Raw genomic sequence first — 21,111 nt, 5'->3', positions numbered from 1 at the left:
AATGATGGTTGGTGACTTTGCTATCCCACAAGGCAGAGTACAATGACTGTGGTTCCCGGTATACTGTAATTGTAAACAGGCACTTATTAATAAAACAAAATATTTAAACCAAGTAAGCTCTCTGTTTGCTGAAAAGTTGTCGAGTTGTATGAGATGACATCTATCTGAAGATGGAGGGTAGGACATGGAAGGATATGGATTTTTCGTGCATAATTAAGCCTAGATTTACCGGTAATGTAGTTTGCACCTTGCGCTCACCACTCCCAGGCTTCACTTACTTTATTTTTTAACCTCAATCTCCCAAACTCAACCTACAAATGCTTTGCTAGTATGGGGAGGGGGAGGGTGAAGCTAGGTGAAATCGTTGTGTATCTTCGCCTTTTTTTCCTGTGAATTAATGTTCTATTTAGAAGAATTAAGGGCGGCAAACACCTGCCTGGATAGACCCTCTCGCCCAGACAGACCCTGAGCAAGGGGTGGGAAGGTCAGACCCGCGCGCTGGGGGTCCAGACGGGGCTGGCGGGCGGGCACTAAGAGGCCGGCTGACCTCCGGCCAGAGCTCGGGTCAGTGGAAATCTGGCCTCGGGCGGGGAAGGTGGAAACTCGTGCTTTTCCGGAGGTCTGGGCCTGGGAAAGCCGCACCCGGAAAGAAGGGAGGGAGACGAGCCGAGGTTTGGAGGAGGGGGAGCCGGTGACCACGCAGCCGCCCAGCCCAGTGGCCAGGGCGCCCTAGCCAGGGGAGGGAGAGGAAAGGGGAGCGCCGAGGGGACGCGAGGGTAGCCTCAGCGCCGGAACCTGGCCTTGGAGAGGCAGCAGGATCTGGGGGGACGGCTTGCGGGGCGCCCTGCCAGCAGCCGCGCCCATGGGCCGCGCAGACCCGGCGGGGAGCGCCCCCGGCCGCGCCCCTGGAGGCTCGCGGTTCCCAGGCCCGGCTGGGCTGCCTGTGCAGAGCTAGCGGGGCTGGGGGCGCAGGGCCGGGCCGGCGAGGGGCCGAGCCCCCGGGGGCGCGGGGGCGCCCGGCCACCAGCTGCCTGCGTGGGGCCCGCGCACGGTGTCCCGGCCCGGGGGCGCCCAGGCCTCGAGGCGCGGAGAGGGGCCCCGGGGACGCGAGCCAAGGCCTGGGGCTGATGGTGATTGGGTAAGTGCTGGTCTGGGAAGTCGGTGGGATAAGCAGAGGCCCTGGATTTTCTGTCATGTCCTGTATTTGTAAGATGGGTGCCTGCTTGGTGCCTGCCTGCAAGCCGGAGCGCCTCTGGTCTGGGTTTCTGTGATGCATTCATGAAATCTTGCGAGCTGACATCATGGGGCCTGGCCTCAAGCGAAGTCACTCACTTGCTCTGAGGAGCCTTCACGGTGTCTGAATGACTCCTCCAGTCCTGAGAGTCTCGGTTGCTGGTGGTCGTGTTTGCATTAAGTCAGATCAATACTAGTGTTTTACGTGGAAAAGAGCGCGTCCTGTGGTCGCTCTGGGGTGCCCTCAGCGCTGTAGGCCACACAACCGGGAAAACCATCCTTCCCCTCAGCCCCTTCTCATTAGAGAACACATTCCAGAGTCAGGGCGTCCTTTCCAGCAGAAATGCAACATTTTGAAAACCGTGGTCGCGATTTATTAGTTGAATTGGTGTAGGGCAAAGTGTCAGAGGGTGACCGTTATCAAGAGGCAAAGAAAGTAAAACTGTATGAGCAGCCGGCTCCTTGACAAACAGAAAGGCGTGGTGCTGGGACAGTGTGACCCAGCCTCTGCTTTGATGCGCCCCAGGAGTGGTCAGATGTAGGTCAGAGGTTGTGTCTTCAGTCTAGAGGTAAGGGGACCAGGGGCCTGTCCCCAGAGGAACAACCTTAAATGTGCTGACTTGCAGTTTTTAATTTCATCTAAATTTACGCGACATGGAAGAGAACTCGTATAAAGGTGATATATGTCTATGCCTTATGTAAAATAAAATAAGCTGAATAGACATCAGAAACTCTGGTGGTGTAGTTGTTAAGGGCTCCTGCTGCTAACCAAAAGGTTGGCAGTTCAAATCCATCAGGTGTTCCCTGGAAACTCTATGGGGCAGTTCTCTGACCTATAGGGTCACTATGAGTTGGAATCGACTGGACGGCAACGGGTTTGGTTTTCTTGGTTTTTAATAGACATTACACTGCACTAGAGTTTTTATAAAGTATTTATAGGGCCCATCCTGTGCAATGTGAGTGCTTTCTTACACTGTATGGCTTGTAGAAGAGTTGGTAGTTGACAGGGAATTAAATATTTTCAGCATTACACACGGAGTAACAAACAGCACGATGCTTGGTTAGAAGATGGAGAAACCAAAGGACCAAAGCAAGATATTAAAAAATAGAAAAAATGTTAACTTCATAGCTTCTGTTTTAAATCCACAGTGTCAATGACTTGTGGTTCCTGAAGAGACTTGAGGTCCAGGTGGCCTGAGTCCCAGGACCATCTCCACCCCTAACTTTTTGTGATCTCGGGCTGTCATTGAGCTTTGGGGCTCCGTTTCTTCTTCACCCAGTTTCTTCGGAGTTACTCTGAGTTACTTTTTGAAGACAGTAACCTGTGTTATTATTCAGTCACATGTAAATTTTTTCTGTGATATCCTTTCTTGACCTTAGAATTACCTGGTTGTACTTAAGACATGTAAGCAATAAGAAGAGGAAAAAATAATATATTTCTGTTATTCTCTCTTGTACAAGACATGTCTGTGCAAGGCAGAGGTTCCCACTAACCTCTGTTCGTAGTAATTAATTTCTTTTTAAATATGCCTTTGTTATAGCATACTAAACGTGTATAATTAAGCGTAGAGCTTATTCTCTTGTGTTAATAGTTTTTAAAACTCCATTTAGATGCAAAAATACAAATGCTGAAAATCAGGTACCATTTTAATTGAAAGCAAAAGCAGACTTTTTTTTTTTTTTTAAATGCGTACTGGTGTGTCTTTCTTAGGAATATTCACTAGAGGTTCTTCAGTTTGCTGCCTTATTGTATTTCCCATACAAATAAAACGTATCTTAAAAAGTTAATATACGTTTCGTTTGTATGGGAAATACAATACCTATTAAAAGAATAGAAATTGTTTACTGTCAAATGTTAGGAAAGTATTTTGTCTAAAGGGAAGTAAATGTTTTAAGGGTTCATTGAAAGGGCACTCTAATGATTAACACTAACTGGGTTGACCAGCAAAGTTAATAGTTTATTTTAATCTAGAGAGTTATTTTGTTTTAGTTGCCATTAATTTTAATATTCTGAAACTCTGTAAAGCTCAGGATACATATCACACATGTGCAAACTGAGTTCAATGCCTGCGTGGCTTCAGTCACTTCCTTTATTATGCGCGTTTAGTGATTCAGAGGAATTTGATATACCTCGGAATTTATGTGGAACTAACAGTTTTTCAGGGAGAGCAGGTTGGTTTGGCAAATACAGAGTACAAGAGTGCCTGGTCATGGGGCAGGTGGGAGCCAAAGCCCACCTGTGTTGTCCTTGCCGAGCCCAGAGCTATGGATGGAGGCCGTGTGCACCTGGTGTTTTGCACGACTTTTCCTTCTTTGGCAAAGTCATGTACCATTTCACAGAAAGTTTTTGTGTTTTGTTTTAATTCATGTAAAGATGCATGTAGGTTCATGGCAACCTTGATTCTAAGAAAAATAAAACTGGTGAGATCCTAAGGCTCAGTTTCTTGAGTGTATAAGCGTTGTGTGTGTGTAGTATGTATATGGTGTGAGTGTGTGTGGTGTATGTATGGTGTATGTATGTGGGGTGTGTGGGGTGTATTGTGGTATGTGTGTACTTAGGGTGACGTGACAGGAGGAGAGGTGCAGCTTTATACAAAAGGAAATTTTAAAAAGCACTGACGAATAAAATTTTATTATCACATTAGAGAGACTCTTCATATTTCTGTTATTTTATTTTTCAGAAGAGGACTGTCAAAAGGGTCTGGAAAGCACAGTTTTGCTGTGAAAAGCAAAGATCCTTTACCTGTACATTTTACAAGAAATGTGCAGAAAGCCATTGATAAATATACATGGTAAGAATTAATCCATTAAATGCTTCTGATTACAAAATTAAAAAAAAAAGGCCGTAACTAATATTGAAGAGGCCCTGCTGGCACAGTGGTTAAAGCGCTCTCCTGCTAACTGGCGGTCAGCGGATTGCTCCCACCAGCTTCTCCACAGAAGATGTGGTAGTCTGTTTCTGTAAAGATTTTAGCCGTGGAAGCCCTGGGGGGCAGTTCTGTTCTGTTCTGTAGGGTCGCTGGGAGTCGGAATGGACTCCGCGGCAATGGGTAATATGGGAAGCACAATCAGGGATTGATTGGCCGTGGATTTTTAAAATTGAAAAGTGGTTTTATTCTTAGCCTAGGGAAAAGTGTACTCATAAATATTTTAAAATTAGTATACTGTGAAATCCACAAATGTGTTTAAAGAAGTAAGCCAGTTACAGTATAACCTCTCCCTGGTGGTCAGTGTTCCTCTTGTACACTAAGGCTTGTCCCTGCAGTGAATCCGTGTCATCGCTCTCCTCCAGTGGAGCTGCCACGCCCACAGACGCACACCACTCCTGGTCTGGGACACAGAGTTCTACCACTGGCTTGTCTACGGAAAGAAGCTCGATTTACTCTTGGAGAGATGATGTATGTATGATGTTACCAATTAGAAAAGCAAAGAGTTTTTACTGTTAGAAAAAATTTTACATGAGGAAAACATAAAAGGAAAAAAATCACTCATAACCCCATAACCCCTTGTTGTAGCTGTCAATAATTTTTTTTCCTCTCCCCTCACCCCAGCATCCCCAAGTATTTTATATATGATTTCTTATATGCTTTCTATGCCTGGAAATTCAGGATGTTGTTGTTGGTTAGTTGCCATCAAGTCAATTCTGACTCATGGAAATTCAAGATAGACCCAACAATGAGGAGCTCAAAAGTTTTGGGAAAGTAAAAAGTGTGAGATATCACCATGATTGGGTCTATTTTCCCCACTAGTCTAAGCCAGATATCTTACTTTCATCTTCTAACTCTTGCTGAAGCTATTAACTTTAACCCGTCTTTTGTTTTTTGTGGGAGTGGGATTCTCACCTGGGTGAACTTCAGTCCACCTCTCAGGCATTTGTGAGGAGCTGCACTGAATTCATGGTCTCCTCTCTATCCAGGGACGTTTCCCTGAGAACCCTGGGTGGGACTCAGCCTTGTGTGGGCCCCTGTCAGGGGAGCCTCTACTACAGCGAAGCCTGCTATTTTAACACCTTCTCGTTTGCATTCTGCTTTTCTTTGCCTTCTTTTTTATTTTTTAAATAATTTTTATTGTGCTTTAAGTGAAAGTTTACAAATCAAGTCAGTCTGTCACATAAAAACTTACATACACCTTGCTACTTACTCCCAATTACTCTCCCCACAATGAGACAGCCTGCTCCCTCCTTCCACTCTCTCTTTTTGTGTATATTTTGCCAGCCTCCAAGCCCTTCTACCCTCCCATCTCCCCTCCAGGCAGGAGATGCCAATATAGTCTCAAGTGTCCACCAGATCCAAGTAGCTCACTCCTCACCAGCATCCTTCTCCAACCCATTGTCTAGTCCAATCCATGTCTGAAGAGTTGGCTTTGGGAATGGTTCCTGTCCTGGGCCAACAGAAGGCTTGGGGGCCATGACCACCGGGATCCTTCTAGTCTCAGTCCAACCATTAGGTCTGGTCTTTTTGTGAGATTTTGGGGTCTGCATCCCACTGTTCTCCTACTCCCTCAGGGCTGCTCTGTTGTGTTTTCTGTCAGGGCAGTCATCGGTTGTGGCCGGGCACCATCTAGTTCTTCTGGTCTCAGGATGATGTAGTCTCTGGTTCATGTAGCCCTTTCTGTCTCTTGGGCTCTTAATTACCTTTATTCTCCTTTGATCCAGGTGGGTTGAGACTCATTGATGCATCTTAGATGACTGCTTGCTAGCGTTTAAGACCCCAGACGCCACTCTTCAAAGTGGGATGCAGAACATTTTCTTAATAGATTTTATTTTGCAATTTGACTTAGATGTCCCCTGAAACCATGGTCCCCAAGCCCCTGTCCCTGCTTCGCTGACCTTCAAAGCATTCAGTTTATTCAGGAAACTTGTTTGCTTTTGGTTTAGTCCAGTTGTGCTGACCTCCTCTGTATTGAGTGTTGTCCTTCCCTTCACCTAAAGTAGTTCTTATCTACTATCTAATTATTAAATATCCCTCTCCCACCCTCCCTCGCTCCCCTCTCTCGTAATCACAAAGGATTGTGTTCTTCTCAGTTTAAACTATTTCTCAAGATCTTATAAAGGTGGTCTTATACAATATTTGTCCTTTTGCAACTGAGTAATTTCACTCAGCATAATGACTTCCAGGTTCCTCCATGTTATGAAATGTTTCACAGATTCCTCACTGTTCTTTATCGATGTGTAGTATTCCATTGTGTGAATATACCATAATTTATTTATCCATTCATCTGTTGTTGGGCACCTTGATTGCTTCCATCTTTTTGCTATTGTAAACAGTGCTTCATTAAGCATGGGTGTGCATATATCTGTTCATGTAAAGGCTCTTATTTCTCTAGGATATATTCCAAGGAGTGGGATTGCTGGATCATATGGTAGTTCTGTTTCTAAAGTGGTTGCACCATTTTGCATTCCCACCAGCAGTGTTTAAGTGTTCCAATCTCTCCACAGCCTCTCCAACATTTATTATTTTGTGTTTTTTGAATTAATGCCAGCCTTGTTGGAGTGAGATGGAATCTCATTGTAGTTTTGATTCGCATTTCTGTAATGGCTAGTGATCGAGAGCATTTCTTCATATGTCTGTTAGCCACCTGAATGTCTTCTTTAGTGAAGTGCCTGTTCATATCCTTTGCCCATTTTTTAATTGGGTTGTTTGTCTTTTTGTGGTTGAGTTTTAGCAGAATCATGTATGTTTTAGAGATCAGGTGCTGGTCGGAGATGTCATAGCTGAAAATTTTTTCCCAGTCTGTTAGTGGTCTTTTTACTTTTTTGGTGAAGTCTTTAGCTGAGCACAGGTGTTTGATTTTTAGGAGCTCCCAGTTATCTGGTTTCTCTTCAGCATTTCCAGTAATGTTTTGTATTCTGTTTATGCCTTGTATTAGGGCTCCTAACGTTGTCCCTATTTTTTCTTCCATGATCTTTATTGTTTTAAACTTTATATTTAGGTCTTTGATCCATTTGGAGTTAGTTTTTGTGCATGGAGTGAGGTATGGGTCCTGTTTCATTTTTTTGCAGATGGGTATCCAGTTATGCTGGCACCATTTGTTGAAAAAACTATCTTTTCCCCAATTGACTGACACTGGGCCTCTTTCAAATATCAACTGCTCATATGTGGTTGGATTTATATCTGAGTTCTCAATTCTGTTCCATTGGTCTATGTGCCTGTCATTGTACCAGTACCAGGCTGTTTTGACTATTGTGGCAGTCTAATAGGTTCTAAAATCAGGTACAGTGAGGCCTCCCACTTTGTTCTTCTTTTTCAGTAATGCTTTACTTATCCAGGGCTTTTTTCTCTTCCATATGAAGTTGGTGATTTGTTTCTCCATCTCCTTAAAAAAAATGTCATTGGAATTTGGATCGGAAGTGCATTGTATGCATAGATGGCTTTTGGTAGAATAGACATTTTTACAATGTTAAGTCTTCCTATCCACTAGCAAGGTATGTTTTTCTACTTATGTAGGTCCCTTTTGGGACTTTGTAGTACCTTGTAGTTTTCTTTGTATAGGTCTTTTACATCTTTGGTAAGATTTATTCCTAAGCATTTTATCTTCTTGGGGGCTACTGTGAATGGTATTGATTTGGTGATTTCCTCTTCCATGTTCTTTTTTGTTAGTGTAGAGGAATCCAACTGATTTTTGTATGTTTATCTTGTAACCTGATACTCTGCTGAACTCTTCTATTATATTCAGTAGTTTTCTGGAGGATTCCTTAGGGTTTTCTGTGTATAAGATCATGTTGTCTGCAAGTAGAGATACTTTTATTCTTCCTTGCCAGTCTGGATGCCCTTTATTTCTTTGTCTAGCCTAATTACTCTGGCTAGGACCTCCAGCACAATGTTGAATAAGAGTGGTGATAAGGGGCATCCTTGTCTGGTTTCTGTTCTCAAGGGAAATGCTTTCAGGCTCTCTCCATTTAGGATGATGCTGGCTGTTGGCATTGTATAAGTGCCCTTTATTATGTTGAGGAATTTTCCTTCTATTCCTATTTTGGTGAGAGTTTTTATCATGAATGGGTGTTGGACTTTGTCAAGTGCCTTTTCTGCACCAATTGATAAAATCATGTGGTTTTCGTCTTTTATTTATATGGTGGATTACATTAATTGTTTTTCTAATATTGAACCATCCTTGCATACCTAGTATAATTCCCAGTTGGTCATAGCAGATTATTTTTTTGATATGTTGTTGAATTCTATTGGCTAGAATTTTGTTGAGGATTTTTTCATCTATGTTCATGAGGGATATAAAAAAAAATTTTTTTAGGGGGGGATATCGGTCTGTAATTTTCTTTTTTTGTGCTGTCTTTAGCTGGTTTTGGTATTGGGGTATGGTGGCTTCATAAAATGAGTTAGGGAGTATTCCATCCTTTTCTGTGCTTTGAAATACCTTCAGAAGTAGTGGTGTTAACTCTTCTGTCAAAGTTGGGCAGAACTCTGTAGTGAAGCCATCTGGGCCAGGGCTTTTTTTTGTTGGGAGTTTTTTGATTACCTTTTCAATCTCTTTTTTTGTTATGGGTCTGTTTAGTTGTTCTACTTCTGTTTGTGTTAGTTTACGTAGGTAGTGTGTTTCTAGGAATTCATCCATTTCTTCTAGGTTTTCAAATTTGTTAGAGTACAATTTTTCATAGTAATCTGTTATGATTCTTTTAATTTCAGTTGGGTCTGTTGTGATATGGCCTGTTTCATTTCTTATTTGGGTTATTTATTTCCTTTCCTGTATTTCTTTAGTCAGTTTGGCCAATGGTTTATCAATTTTATTAATTTTTTCAAAGAACCAGCTTTTGGCCTTGTTAACTCTTTCAATTTTTTTTCTGTTCTCTAATTGATTTAATTCTGCTCTAAGTTTTTATTTGTTTTCTTCCAGTGCTTGACAGTTTCTTTTGTTGCTTTCTTTCTATTTGTTCTAGCCGTAGGGACAGTTCTCTGATTTTGGCTCTTCTTTATGTATGTGTGCATTTATTGATATAAATTGACCTCTGAGCACTGCTTTTGCTGTGTCCCAAAGGTTTTGATAGGAAGTGTTTTCAGTCTCACTGCATTCTATGAATTTCTTTATTCCTCCTTAATGTCTTCTATAACTCAGTCTTTTTTGAGCAGGGTATTGTTCAGTTTCCAAGTATTCGATTTCTTTTCCCTGGTTTTTCTGTTATTGATTTCTACTTTTATTGCCTTATGGTCTGAGCAGATGCTTTGTAATATTTCGATGTTTTGGATTCTGCAAAGGCTTGTTTTATGACCTAATATGTGATGTATTCTAGAGAATGTTCCATGTGCACTAGAAAATAAAGTGTACTTTGGAGTGTCCTATATAAGTCTATGAAGTCAAGTTGGTTGATCATAGCAATTAGATCTTCCGTGTCTCTATTGAGCTTCTTACTGGATGTCCTATCCTTCACCGAAAGTGGTGTGTTGAAGTCTCCTACTATAATTGTGGAGGTGTCTATCTCACTTTTCAATTCTGTTATAGTTTGTTTTATGTATCTTGCAGCCCTGTTATTGGGTGCATAGATATTTAATATGGTTATATCTTCCTGGTCAATTGTCCCTTTAATCTTTAGATAGTGCCCTTCTCGAGCCTTTGTGGTGGATTTAACTTTAAAGTCTATTTTGTCAGAAATTGATATTGCCACTCCTGCTCTTTTTTGATTGTTTTTTGTTTGATGTATTTTTTTCCATTCATTGAGTTTTAGTTTATTTGTGTCTCTAAGTCTAAGGTGTGTCTCTTGTGAACAGCATATAGACGGATCGTGTTTTTTTTATCCAGTCTGCAACTCTCTGTCTCTTTATTGGTGCATTTAGTCTATTTACATTCAGCGTAATTATAGATAAGTATGAGTTTAGTGCTGTCATTTTGATGCCTTTTGTGTGTGTGTTGTTGACAATTTCATTTTTCCACCTACTTTTTTGTGCTGAGAAGTTTTTCTTTGTAAATGCATGTTCCTTATTTTCATAGTAGTTGAATTTATGTTTGCTGAGTCGTTATGTTTATCTTGGTTTTAATTTGAAGTATGGAATTGTTAGACCTCTTTGTGGTTACCTTAATATTTACCCCTATTTTTCTAAGTAAAAACCTAACTTGTATCGCCCTATATAGCCTTGGTTTCCTCTCCATATGGAAGATCTATGCCTCCTGTATTTAGTCTCTCTTTTTTTTTTTTTTTTTATTATTTTAATCTTTTACGTAATGACAGCAATGATTCCCTGTTTTGTGCATTTTTTAAAAATTAATCTCATTTTGTTTTTGTGATTTCCCTATCTGAGTTGATATCAGGATGTTCTGTTCTGTGACCTTGTGTTATGTTGGTATCTGATATTATTGATTTTCTGACCAAAAAATTTCCTTTAGTAATTCTGGTAGCTTTGGTTTGGTTTTTGCAAATTCTCTAAGCTTGTGTTTATCTGTAAATGTCTTAATTTCACCTTCATATTTGAGATAGAATTTTGCTGGTTATATGATTCTTGGCTGGCAGTTTTTCTCCTTCAGTGCTCTATATATGTCATCCCATTGCCTTCTTGCCTGCATAGTTTCTGCCAAGTAGTCTGAACTTATTGATTCTCCTTTGTAAGTGACTTTTTGTTTATCCCTGGCTGCTTTTAAAATTTTTTCTTTATCTTTGTTTTTGGCAAGTTTGATATTAACATGTCTTGGTGACTTTCCTTTGGGATCTGTCTTGTATGGGGTTTGATGAGCATCTCGGATAATCCTTTCATCTTTCATGATACCAGGAAAGTTGTCTGCCAACAGATCTTCAACTGTTCTCTCTGTATTTTCTGATATCCCTCCCTGTTCTGGAACTTCAGTTACACATAAGTTATTCTTCTTGGTAGAGTCCCACATGATTCTTAGGTTTCTTCATTTTTTTTTATTCTTTTATCTGATTTTTCTCCAACGATTTTTTTATATTGGTGTCAATTGCCTTATCCTCCATCTCCCCAACTATGCATTCCAATTGCTCTATTCTGCTCCTCTGACTTCCTATTGAGTTGTCTAATTCTGTAATTTTATTGTTAATCTTTTGAATTTCTGAATGCTGTCTCTCTGTGGATTCTTGCAGCTTACTAAATTTTTCACTATGTTCTTGAATAATCTTTTTGATTTCTTCAGCTGCTTTATCTGTGTGTTCCTTGGCTTTTTCTGTAGATTGCCTTATTTCATTTCTGAGGTCATCCCTGATGTCTTGAAGCATTCTGTATATTAGTTTTTTATATTCTACATCTGGCAATTCCAGAAATGTATCTTCATCTAGGAAAGATTTTGATTCTTTGATTTGGGGGTTTGTAGAAGCAATCGTGGTCTGCTTCTTTCTGTGATTTGTTATCAACTGCTGTCTCCGAGCCATCTATAAGATATTGTAATGATTTCTTTTATATTTGCTCACTGAGTCTTATCTTCTTGTTTTGTTTTGTTTCGATACGCCCAGATGAGCTACTAGATTGCGCTATCTTGATTCTTGTAGGCTTTGAATCACTTATGTCCTGTTACCAGCTGTTTTGAGCTGTTACCAGGTATATGAGCGTATGAGTCCATTCACTATTTTTGAATAGAATCAGCTCACGTGTCCTCATAGTGGGTCACCTAGTGTGTGGTGTAGGCTCTCACCTATTAACTTAGAGGAGTAGTGGTGATGGTTGTATGCACCAGTTTCTAGTAGTGGCAGGGGGTCACACTCTGAGGAGGGCAGGCTGCTGACAGCCTTCCATAAGTGCCAGTGAGGTAGGATTGTCTCTATTTTCTAGAGCACTCTGGTGGATGGGCTCTGCAGCTGTACCTTAGGCACCCAATGCTTGTACCTCTAAAGATTGGTAGGTGTCACTATCCTCAGACCCCTTTAGCAGGTGGCTAGGTGGTGTGGGTGGAGCCTCAGCCCTCAGTTCCCTGCTGTGGATCATTGAGGGCTGTGTTTAATAGGTAGAGAGGTATCTGACCTCCAAAACTTGCCTTTCCACTGCTCGGCTAAAACAATTATAGTCAGATCTCTTTCGGAATTGCCTTTGCATTGTAATAGCCACCTGGTTCCCTGTAGGGGTGAAAGCCAAAGACTGTGGATCTCTTCTGCCTGGATGGAGCTGGTTCTGTATTGTTATTCCAGTTTAGGGAAATCAGGGAAGGATTTTTCCCCTGATTGTTAATTGCTGCTTTTCTCAGGCCAGGAGAATGGGTTAGAAAAGAAAAAAAAGCAAAAAAATCTGCAGAGCACTTCAGTCCCTGCCCCAGGGAATTCCAATGTTAATGAAGCCAACTGGGGCAGGGAGGGGAAGGATTAGATAGCTAGAGGAGAGTAGTGCAGCAACATAGACAAAGTTACTTATCTTGTTTGGTGAGGACTGTTTTATCTGAGATTCCAGAGGGGTGTGTAGCCTGTGTGCACTGGCTGGGTCCCCGCCCAGATTGCCCCAGAGGGTTAGGGCTGCATCCCATGCTTGCGCCATCTCAGGAAGCCATGATCAGCCCCTCCGCACTTTGTCCAAAACCCAATGCCAAGGTCTCCTGGGTGGGTCGCTGTGCTCCAGGCTCTAAAACCAGTCACTGCTTCCCTGTGATTTTTTGTTCCCCTGTCAGCCACGTCGGTGTGCCGCCTGTGTGCGCTGGCTGGGTCCCCACTGAGGTTGCTCCAGGCAGTTAGGGCTGTGTCCCGTGCTTGCCTCATCTCAGTAAGCCGCGATCAGCCCCACCACTCTGGCACCAGGGAACCGCAAGGGCTCTAGGCTGTGGCTCAGCGTGCCAGCTCCGGAAGTGGTCACTGCTTCAGCGTGTGGCTTTTCGCTCCCCTGTCACTCAGGTCAACTCCTTAGTTCTGTGTTTGATGGTCAGGTTTCATAGTTGCTCATGTATGAAATTGATTACCTTGTTTTTTCAAGTCTTTGTTGCAAGAGGGATCAGTGGAAGCATCTGCCTAGTCAGCCATCTTGGTCCTGGCTCTCTTTGCCTTCTTTAAAATCATCTCTCCACTTCTCATAGTCCACCTGGGTCTACTTTCTCTTTTAGTCCTAACGGTGATTCTCAAATGGTCATAAGGGGAGTCTGGAAGGGGATCAGTTCAGAATCACTCAGAGGAGGTTTTTAAACTACATGTGACTTCCTTATTTCTGACAAACTGCTTCTATTCCACACCCTCAGCCCACTCACACCCTTATTTCTCAGGGATATTCTGATGGGAAGAAGACTGAAAACCATTATTTCACACTGTCCAAATTCTATAAATTTTCAATGTAATTACTCAGGGAGATTCTTATGACTTGCATTTGTAGCATCTAAAATATTCCAGACATCATAATTGCTTTTAATTTTTTATTTATTTTTTGATAGGTAATATTTAAAAAAAAACCAAAATGCTGAAGGTGGAGAAATGAAAATACCACCTCTCCCTTGCCCCAGCCACTCAGTTCCCTCCAGGACACACATGGAGTTATTAAAAAAAAAAAACTTTTTTTTTTTTTTGGAGTTATTAGTTGCCCCTTATTTGCATTTTAAAAGAGAGCATTCAACTCCTTTGTAATCTGGAAATTCAGTTTTTTATCAATTTGAGGAAAGATGTAGCATAGGAAATATTGAAAAACATTTCGATGAAAATTAGCCTGAATTGCCTATTTGGGTCACATCTGCTAGACTGAATATTTGCTTAGTTGTCTGGAGTCGTGGAGTAGATTTCAGGTCTCCAGGCCTGTGCAAGAAAGCTTGGCTGGGGTCCGTGCCTGCGTGGTGCTGGCTCTCCAACTGTAGTAATGTGTGTGTACTCCTCATGGGCTGTGACTTCCCTGAAAGGCCTGTGGGACTGTTACCTTTCAGCCAAGGAGAGCATCTAGACAGGCCAAAGGGTTTTCTTACCTACAGTTCACTGCAGCCCAGAGCAAGAGCCTCTTGAGGCCTGACAGGAAAAATGAACACTCTGACTTCATCCTAATCATTAAGCTATTATTTACTAATTATATTTCAATTTATATATTGTATCATTTAATTGATTCATAATTATCATAAGTATCAAGCAATCTAAAGTTATTAAGATAATTGGGGATTACTTTCTTCATTGATTCTTCATTCTACAAAAGTAATTACCTTCTCATTGGTGTTATCACAAGAAAAAAAAATACCTTGTATTCTACAGTCATGCTTAGGTATGCCAGACACGAGTCTAGGAAGGACAAGTGTGTGTGTGTATGTGTGTGTGTGTGCACATCTCACAACATGTGGTGGAAATTACCTCTTTTTCACAGTTAAAGAAACTGAGGCTGAGAGTGAAATGCAATTTATTGTAAGAGTAGGAATCTGAACACTGTTGTATCTGATTGCAAAGTCCACATTCTTTTCATCCTGTCATGCCCCCTCCTATGTAATGGGTTACATTAATGTGTAAGTGCCCTGATCCGAAAGCCTGTATTTCCAGTTTTCAGTCTTGTGGCTAAATATGCATTTCCGTTTCAGGAATTTGACAAAGCCAACACACAGAAAGTGCAGCAGCTCTTCTGGGAGGTCGAGGAAATGTTATTTGAAGGGAGAGTAAGCGCTCAGACCCAGAACCTCCTGGGTGAATGCAGCGAGTGGGCCGCAAGGTCCCTGCACCTGAGGTAGGGAACAGTTAGTAGTAATTCTCTGGTGTGGGTTTTGAACCACCCACGCCTGACTTGGATTTATAATCAATACATTGTGACTGAAAGTACAGTCAAAATATGCAGCCACTGAGAAATCACATCCTTTCTTAGGGTGTCTGAGGAAATGTGAAACATTCCAGTACTCAAGAGCATTTTAATTTCTGAGAAATAAATCTAGCTCATCCTCTGAATGGCGTTGCGTAGGTAACAAAAGCAAGAGCGACAGAATGAACTTATGTGAACAACAGATGCTGGTCCTTGGTGCTGAGAGCAGTTTAGGGGAGAATGATTGGACAGATGACTCTTACATTCCTTATGTAGGGAGCATAATGTACGATCCTTGTGTAGGAGATGCCATGTTTTTGATACCAAAGATAGAGAACGGAGATTTGGCATAAAGGGAAGCTTTTATTCCTTCAATTGGCTAGCCAACCTACTTAGGAGAAAATCCATCTCAGCTGTGCGAAGGTTCCATGTCTTATATTTGGGTGAACAATTTAGAACACTCATACAAATACAGATGAATGTTCTCGTTGGTTACCTCAACCGGGTAACTTTTTTTTTTTTATCTTGACTATGTACTTTTTCTTCTTTTTAATCCTGCCATAAACTCCCTGCCTTAAAGAATATAGCATGTCTGGGGGTTGTTCAGTGAATACTAATTGTCGATGCTTACTTGTCTGAGAATAACGTGTTCACCAAAATGCGAGGGTCAGACCTGCCCTGTCAGAGTTGTCTTACCCACTAAGATAAAAATGAAGGGGTGAGGGTGGAAAAAGAAAGATGGCAAGGTGCAGAAGCCCAGTGTATGTATTAATATCCTTTTCTTCATTATGTGTAACATTCGATAACATTTATAGAGCACTTCTGTGTGCTCATTATGGCCCAGACATGTGACATACCTTCTCTCTACGTACATCCTACCAGGTAACTATATTATTATTCCATTTTGCAGACAAAACCAAACAAACAAATGGAAACAGTGGCTAAGAGGAGCAGAGAGCTTTGCCTACTGTCAGTCAGTGTTAGGGACTGTTGGTAACAGGTCTGTTTCCCCCCCACAAAGCCTGTGCTGTCTGTGTGACACCACCTGCTTCTCATGGACCAGTCTGTACCTTATCACTTCACACATGCCATCAGAATCATTATTTTATCCTACTTTTAAAATCTCAAGACATCTTTCCCTTTTCCAGTCAAAATCATTAGTAGCTTTTTTTTGTCTTTTTACCTTGCAGAGTGTTAGGAAGACAGCTCATCCCGCCAGCTGATGAAGGCTTCCAGCATTTCCGGGGCTGTGGGCCTAGTAGTCCTGTAGCCCACAAAGCCTTGCTTGAGGCCTGTGAGCGCAGCAGCAACATCAGAGAGTACGTCTCACGAAAAGTGTTTCTAACCGTATTTATTTATGCTTTTTCATGTTTTTCTCACCCACAGCCTTGTCTCTGCCTATTTTGTTTTTTTTTTAGTTTTTATTGTGCTTTAAGTGAAAGTTTACAAATCAAGTCAGTCTCTCACATGAAAACTTATATACACCTTGCTGCATACTCCCAATTACTCTCCCCCTAATGAGACAGCCCACTCCCTCCCTCCACTCTCTCTTTTCGTGTCCACTTCCCCTGCTTCTAACCCCCTCCACCCTCTCATCTCCCCTCCAGGCAGGAGATGCCAACATAGTCTCAAGTGTCCACCTGATCCAAGAAGCTCCCTCCTCACCAGCATCCCTCTCCAACCCATTGTCCAGTCCAGTCCATGTCTGAAGAGTTACCTTTGGGAATGGTTCCTGTCCTGGGCCAATAAAAGGTCTGGGGGCCATAACCACTGGGGTCCTTCTAGTCTCAGTCAGACCATTAAGTGTGGTCTTTTTATGAGAATTTGGGGTCTGCATCCCACTGCTGTCCTGCTCCCTCAGGGGATCTCTGTTTTGTGCCCTGTCACAGCAGTCATCGGTTGTAGCCAGGCATCTCCACCTGTTTTTAAACTTAGATTAAAATGAAGGGCAGGTACATAGCATTTTTATCACAAGCTGCTTCTGATTCTAAATTTATCATAGATGCTAACTTTTGGTCACTTACCCAGTGTGCCACCGGGGCTCCATATGCATATATTTATTTGCAAAGAAGTTAACGTCATCTTCCATTCCAAAGGCGCTGTGAAAGGCAGGCTAGGTGCAGAATCAAAACCTGCCTCCTTGTGATGAGTCCTCAGCCTCAAGGCAGTAAAGGAAGAAGAAATAAGGCTGAGTCCTGCTTTCCTTTGCTCACTTAGAGATTTCGATGGATCTCTCTGTACTTGCACACACTTGTTTCCTGGTTTCCATCACTGCAAAGAGGATACGAACTCAGAATAATGTATGCTTTCAAGAAATTCAGTCATGTCTGTGTCAAAATGTTGTTTTTAAGGATGTGAATTTTGTCAAAAGTAACATTTAATGATTTTTAATTTGGGGTGCTACAATGTTTGCGTAATTTAAAGATCAGCCACGGCGGTGGTGATCCTATGTGATCACTGTGATGCTCCACAGCCTCCCATGTAGAACCCGCTTCCCCCCACAGACTCTGCATCTCCGGCTCACAGATCCTGCTGGCGGCACCCTCAGCTCCTGCTCTGCTGGGGGCTGAGAGCACAGGGATCCCTGACCTGGGGGTGTGTTCACTTCTGGAAGAAGAGGTTTATGATGTGGATGGAAAGATTGAGGAGTATTTCGCTTTTGATGGAAAAGAAGAGTAAGTAGAATTTGATTTGATGTTATTTTCTGATATAAAAGTAATATTAAGTTACTTGGCATTTATTTTTATTATATGCTCATTGAGGGTATTGTGTATCTTTTACTTACACAAAAGTCCACTCTTTTGAGTGTAATGTCCTCCTGAGAGTTTTTAGATTACCAGCAGGAAGTATATATTCGAGAGCACTGCATCTCCTCCTTTTTGACAACATGGCACAGAGAGAAAACGAGAATATGTGCCACCATGCTGGTGTCAGGGACTCAGGGACACTATGCCTGGCTTGAGGGCAGAGGGAAATTCCAGTCTTTGCACTGCTAAGTGAATATTTGGTTCTTAATCAGAATCTCTGAATATTTTTTAATAAAAATTTGCCACTTGATTGAAAACTGGTGTATTAAATAACAAGTTTCTAATTTAAAAAATAATGTATTTATTTACATGTATAGATGTATGTATGCGCATGCGTGTTAGATAGCTCGATTGACAGATAGCATTATTTTAACTTTAACCATTGATACTTTTAGTGATTAGAATGAGTCTTTATCCTCAGTGACGATGAACATCTTGGGCATAAAAAAGTTCACCGTGGAAGAAAGTGGTGTAAACATGGGCTTCCTCCCATCTCCCCTCACGACTGTGTCAGAGATGCGGTAGCTGCAGAGGTCTTTGATCATGTCTGGAGAAATGTGGTAGAGTTACTGGAAGGTCTGGTCAGAAGCCACTGGGAAACCACACTGCCAGGTACTTACATGTAGGATTTGGCAAAGAGAAAAGAAAAAACAAACCCTCCTCCTCAGCTTTTGCCATCCACCTTGGACTTGTCCAGGACATGATCGGGATGAGAAAGGAGGCAGGTTTTCTGATTAAAGATTCACAGCCCACCCTGGGGGTGCAGTGATAAAGAGCCGTGGCTGTGAACCAAAAGGTCAGCAGTTCAAATCCACCAGGTGCTCCTTGGAAACCGTATGGGGCAGTTCTACTCTGTCCTATAGGGTCACGATGAGTCAGAATCACAAAGTGATCTTTAATCATGTCGTAAAGACATTATTGCTTTTTTGAATTATAAAAAAGATACATATTCACTCGGAAAAATCTGTATGGCGTAGAAACACGTAATAAAGAAGAGAGAAGTCGCAGCCGTCTTCCAGGTGTAACCATGTTAACATTGTACGTCCTAAGCTCTTTAATAATATGTATTTTGACATGATTGAGTAAAATTGTACATATCATTGTGTAACCCACTCTTCTTTCTTAAAAAAAATTAATATTTAGTGAATGTCCTTAAACAAGATTTTTTAAAATGGCTAGATAATATTATATCATCGGAATTTATTGTAACTTGCCTAACTAATCCATAATAATGGGACATTTGTTTTTAATTGTTCATGGTAATTAATATTGCTGTAAATACTGTAAAGACATTATTTATAAGGCAAAATGCAAGCATAACTAATTTGATAATCACTTCATTTCAGCTTATTGACTGTTCTGTAAACTACTTAAAATTGAGCAGAAACCAATTTCACTCAGCGTAATGCCTTCCAGGTTCCTCCATGTTATGTTTCACAGAGTCATCGTTGTTCTTCATTGATGCGTTGTATTCCATTGTGTGAATATACCATAATTTATTTATCTGTTCATCCATTGATGGACACCTTGGTTGCTTCCAACTTTTTGCTATTGTAAACAGTGCTTCAGTGAACATGGGTGTGCATATATCTGTTCATGTAAAAGGCTCTTATTTCTCTGGGATATATTCCAAGGAGTGGGATTGCCGGACAGTATGGTAGTTCTATTTCCAGCTTTTTAAGGAAGTGCCAAATTGATTTCCAAAGTGGTTGTACCATTGAACAGTGAATTTTTTGAATGTATGTATTAGATAGCCTGATGTCTAACCTGATCTGTTTATCAAATGTTTAATTATAATATTTATTTTTATGTTGACACAGAAGGAAAAAAACAGAAAGAAAAATCAAAAGTAGCTGAAAATAAATCTCAACATATACTCATTTCTCGTTTTAACACTGATACACCAAGTGTTCCCCCATCCAGAAGTTCTGAAACTCGAAGCGTGTCTCATCTGATCCCACCTCAGGTAGATGCCTTTCCACTAGTCTCTCTTTCCCTCAATCATTATATCCCTTGTCTCAACCTGTCAAGAGAATTATTCTACTAAATTCTTTTTTAAAGATATTTGGGTCTATTGACCAAAAAGGCCATAATTTATTGTGATTATTTCGTGATGTTTAATAGAATTGCCATATTCTTTAATGTAGCAGGGACCCTCGAATTCGAGATTCTCTGCCTGTGTAGAGCTATTTCACCATTTTGGGTGAGAAAAAAAAAAATTGTTTCCTCCTAATATTTCTAGCCAGTTCAAAGATTATAAATGTTCTCCCTTCCTTCCACCAAAATGATAAAGTAATCGGTTAATAAGTATATATGAGGCTTATTCAAAATGGAATGTTTCTATTAAGTGTACTGAATTAGGTGTTTTACAATGGAAGCATATAAATGAATAAAACAGAAAGTGTAACCAAGGTCAGATATAATACATTCAGTGAGAGATGTGCAGAGAAGTGTTGTAGGACAATCAAGGAGGGAGTGGTTAGTCCTAACCAGAGCTCCAGGTTTGACCTTTTAGATTGGAGGTGAAAGTTCAGCGAAACATGAAGAAACAAAGAGAGATTTCATGGGTGGCAGAAGTCCGCAGAGGTCATTTCCGGCAGAGCAAAGGCTTGGAGGAGGGAAAGATGGAGGATGTCTGGTGAACAGTGATTGGCCTGAAGTGTTAGAGAGCAGCACACTGGGAACACCAGAGGCCTGGTGGCAACAACAGGGGATATGGAATCTGGAGACGTATGTGGAGTATTATTTTGGGCATGTTGTCTAACTTTTTCTAAAATTTCGCTTCCTTGCCTGTAAAATGAAGATAGTAACACTTAGTCCAAGTGATTGTTGTGAGGATAAAATCACATAAATACATGAAAGCTCCTTGCAGAGAATCTGGCATTTAGTAGACAATACATTTTCCTCACATCTCATCCACATTCAAAGATCTTTGAGAAGCTGGGGCTGGACAGAATGGGCTTGCACGTGGGAGGCTCCAGTGGTGCTCGGGAGTTGGACTTTTTGTTTTGCACAACCCATCTGATGTGGGGGAATGAAGAAAAGGGATTAGACAGGATTCCTGGTCTTGAGGTGCATACAGTCCAGTTGGCGGAATATGACTGGAGGGGCAAGCAATACCAAACAATGCAAGTTGCTACACACAGCCCACACACACCCCAAAAGAGGCAATGTAATAGTGTGGACGAGAGTCGGCTGTGGATACAGACTGCGGGTTTCGGAGCCTGATGTAATATTTACTGACTCGATGATCTTGAATCGGTCCCTTTCTCTCTCAAAACCTCAGTTTCATCATTTGTGCGATCTGTGAGGTAGGATGCTATGAGAACTAAAGGAGGTAAGGGGTTTGATAAAGTGCGTATCGTATAATAGACACTCAGTAAGTGTATTATTATAATCAGATGTCACTTAAGTTATTATGGGTTATATAATATGCTTCAGATCGTAACTGCTGTGAA

At 41.4% G+C, this 21,111-nt stretch overlaps 1 protein-coding gene across 1 annotated transcript in view; it reads left to right on the top strand.

The window, feature by feature from the left end:
* The first annotated feature begins 1,091 nt into the window (after positions 1-1,091).
* The window catches only part of FAM149A (family with sequence similarity 149 member A), a 40,279-nt gene continuing 20,259 nt past the window's right edge, over positions 1,092-21,111 (top strand). The window contains exons 1-8 of the mRNA XM_010592567.3: positions 1,092-1,138; positions 3,915-4,025; positions 4,499-4,631; positions 14,635-14,777; positions 16,037-16,165; positions 17,351-17,521; positions 18,075-18,265; positions 19,474-19,619. Coding sequence (XP_010590869.2) covers positions 1,128-1,138; positions 3,915-4,025; positions 4,499-4,631; positions 14,635-14,777; positions 16,037-16,165; positions 17,351-17,521; positions 18,075-18,265; positions 19,474-19,619 — 1,035 coding nt within the window. The 5' untranslated portion in view covers positions 1,092-1,127. The remainder of the gene's footprint in view (positions 1,139-3,914; positions 4,026-4,498; positions 4,632-14,634; positions 14,778-16,036; positions 16,166-17,350; positions 17,522-18,074; positions 18,266-19,473; positions 19,620-21,111) is intronic.

This window comes from Loxodonta africana, chromosome 19, assembly GCF_030014295.1.
Source record: "Loxodonta africana isolate mLoxAfr1 chromosome 19, mLoxAfr1.hap2, whole genome shotgun sequence".
Lineage (NCBI taxonomy): Eukaryota > Metazoa > Chordata > Mammalia > Proboscidea > Elephantidae > Loxodonta > Loxodonta africana.
Note: the sequence above shows the minus strand (reverse complement) of the source record. Positions and strands in the feature narration are given on the sequence as shown.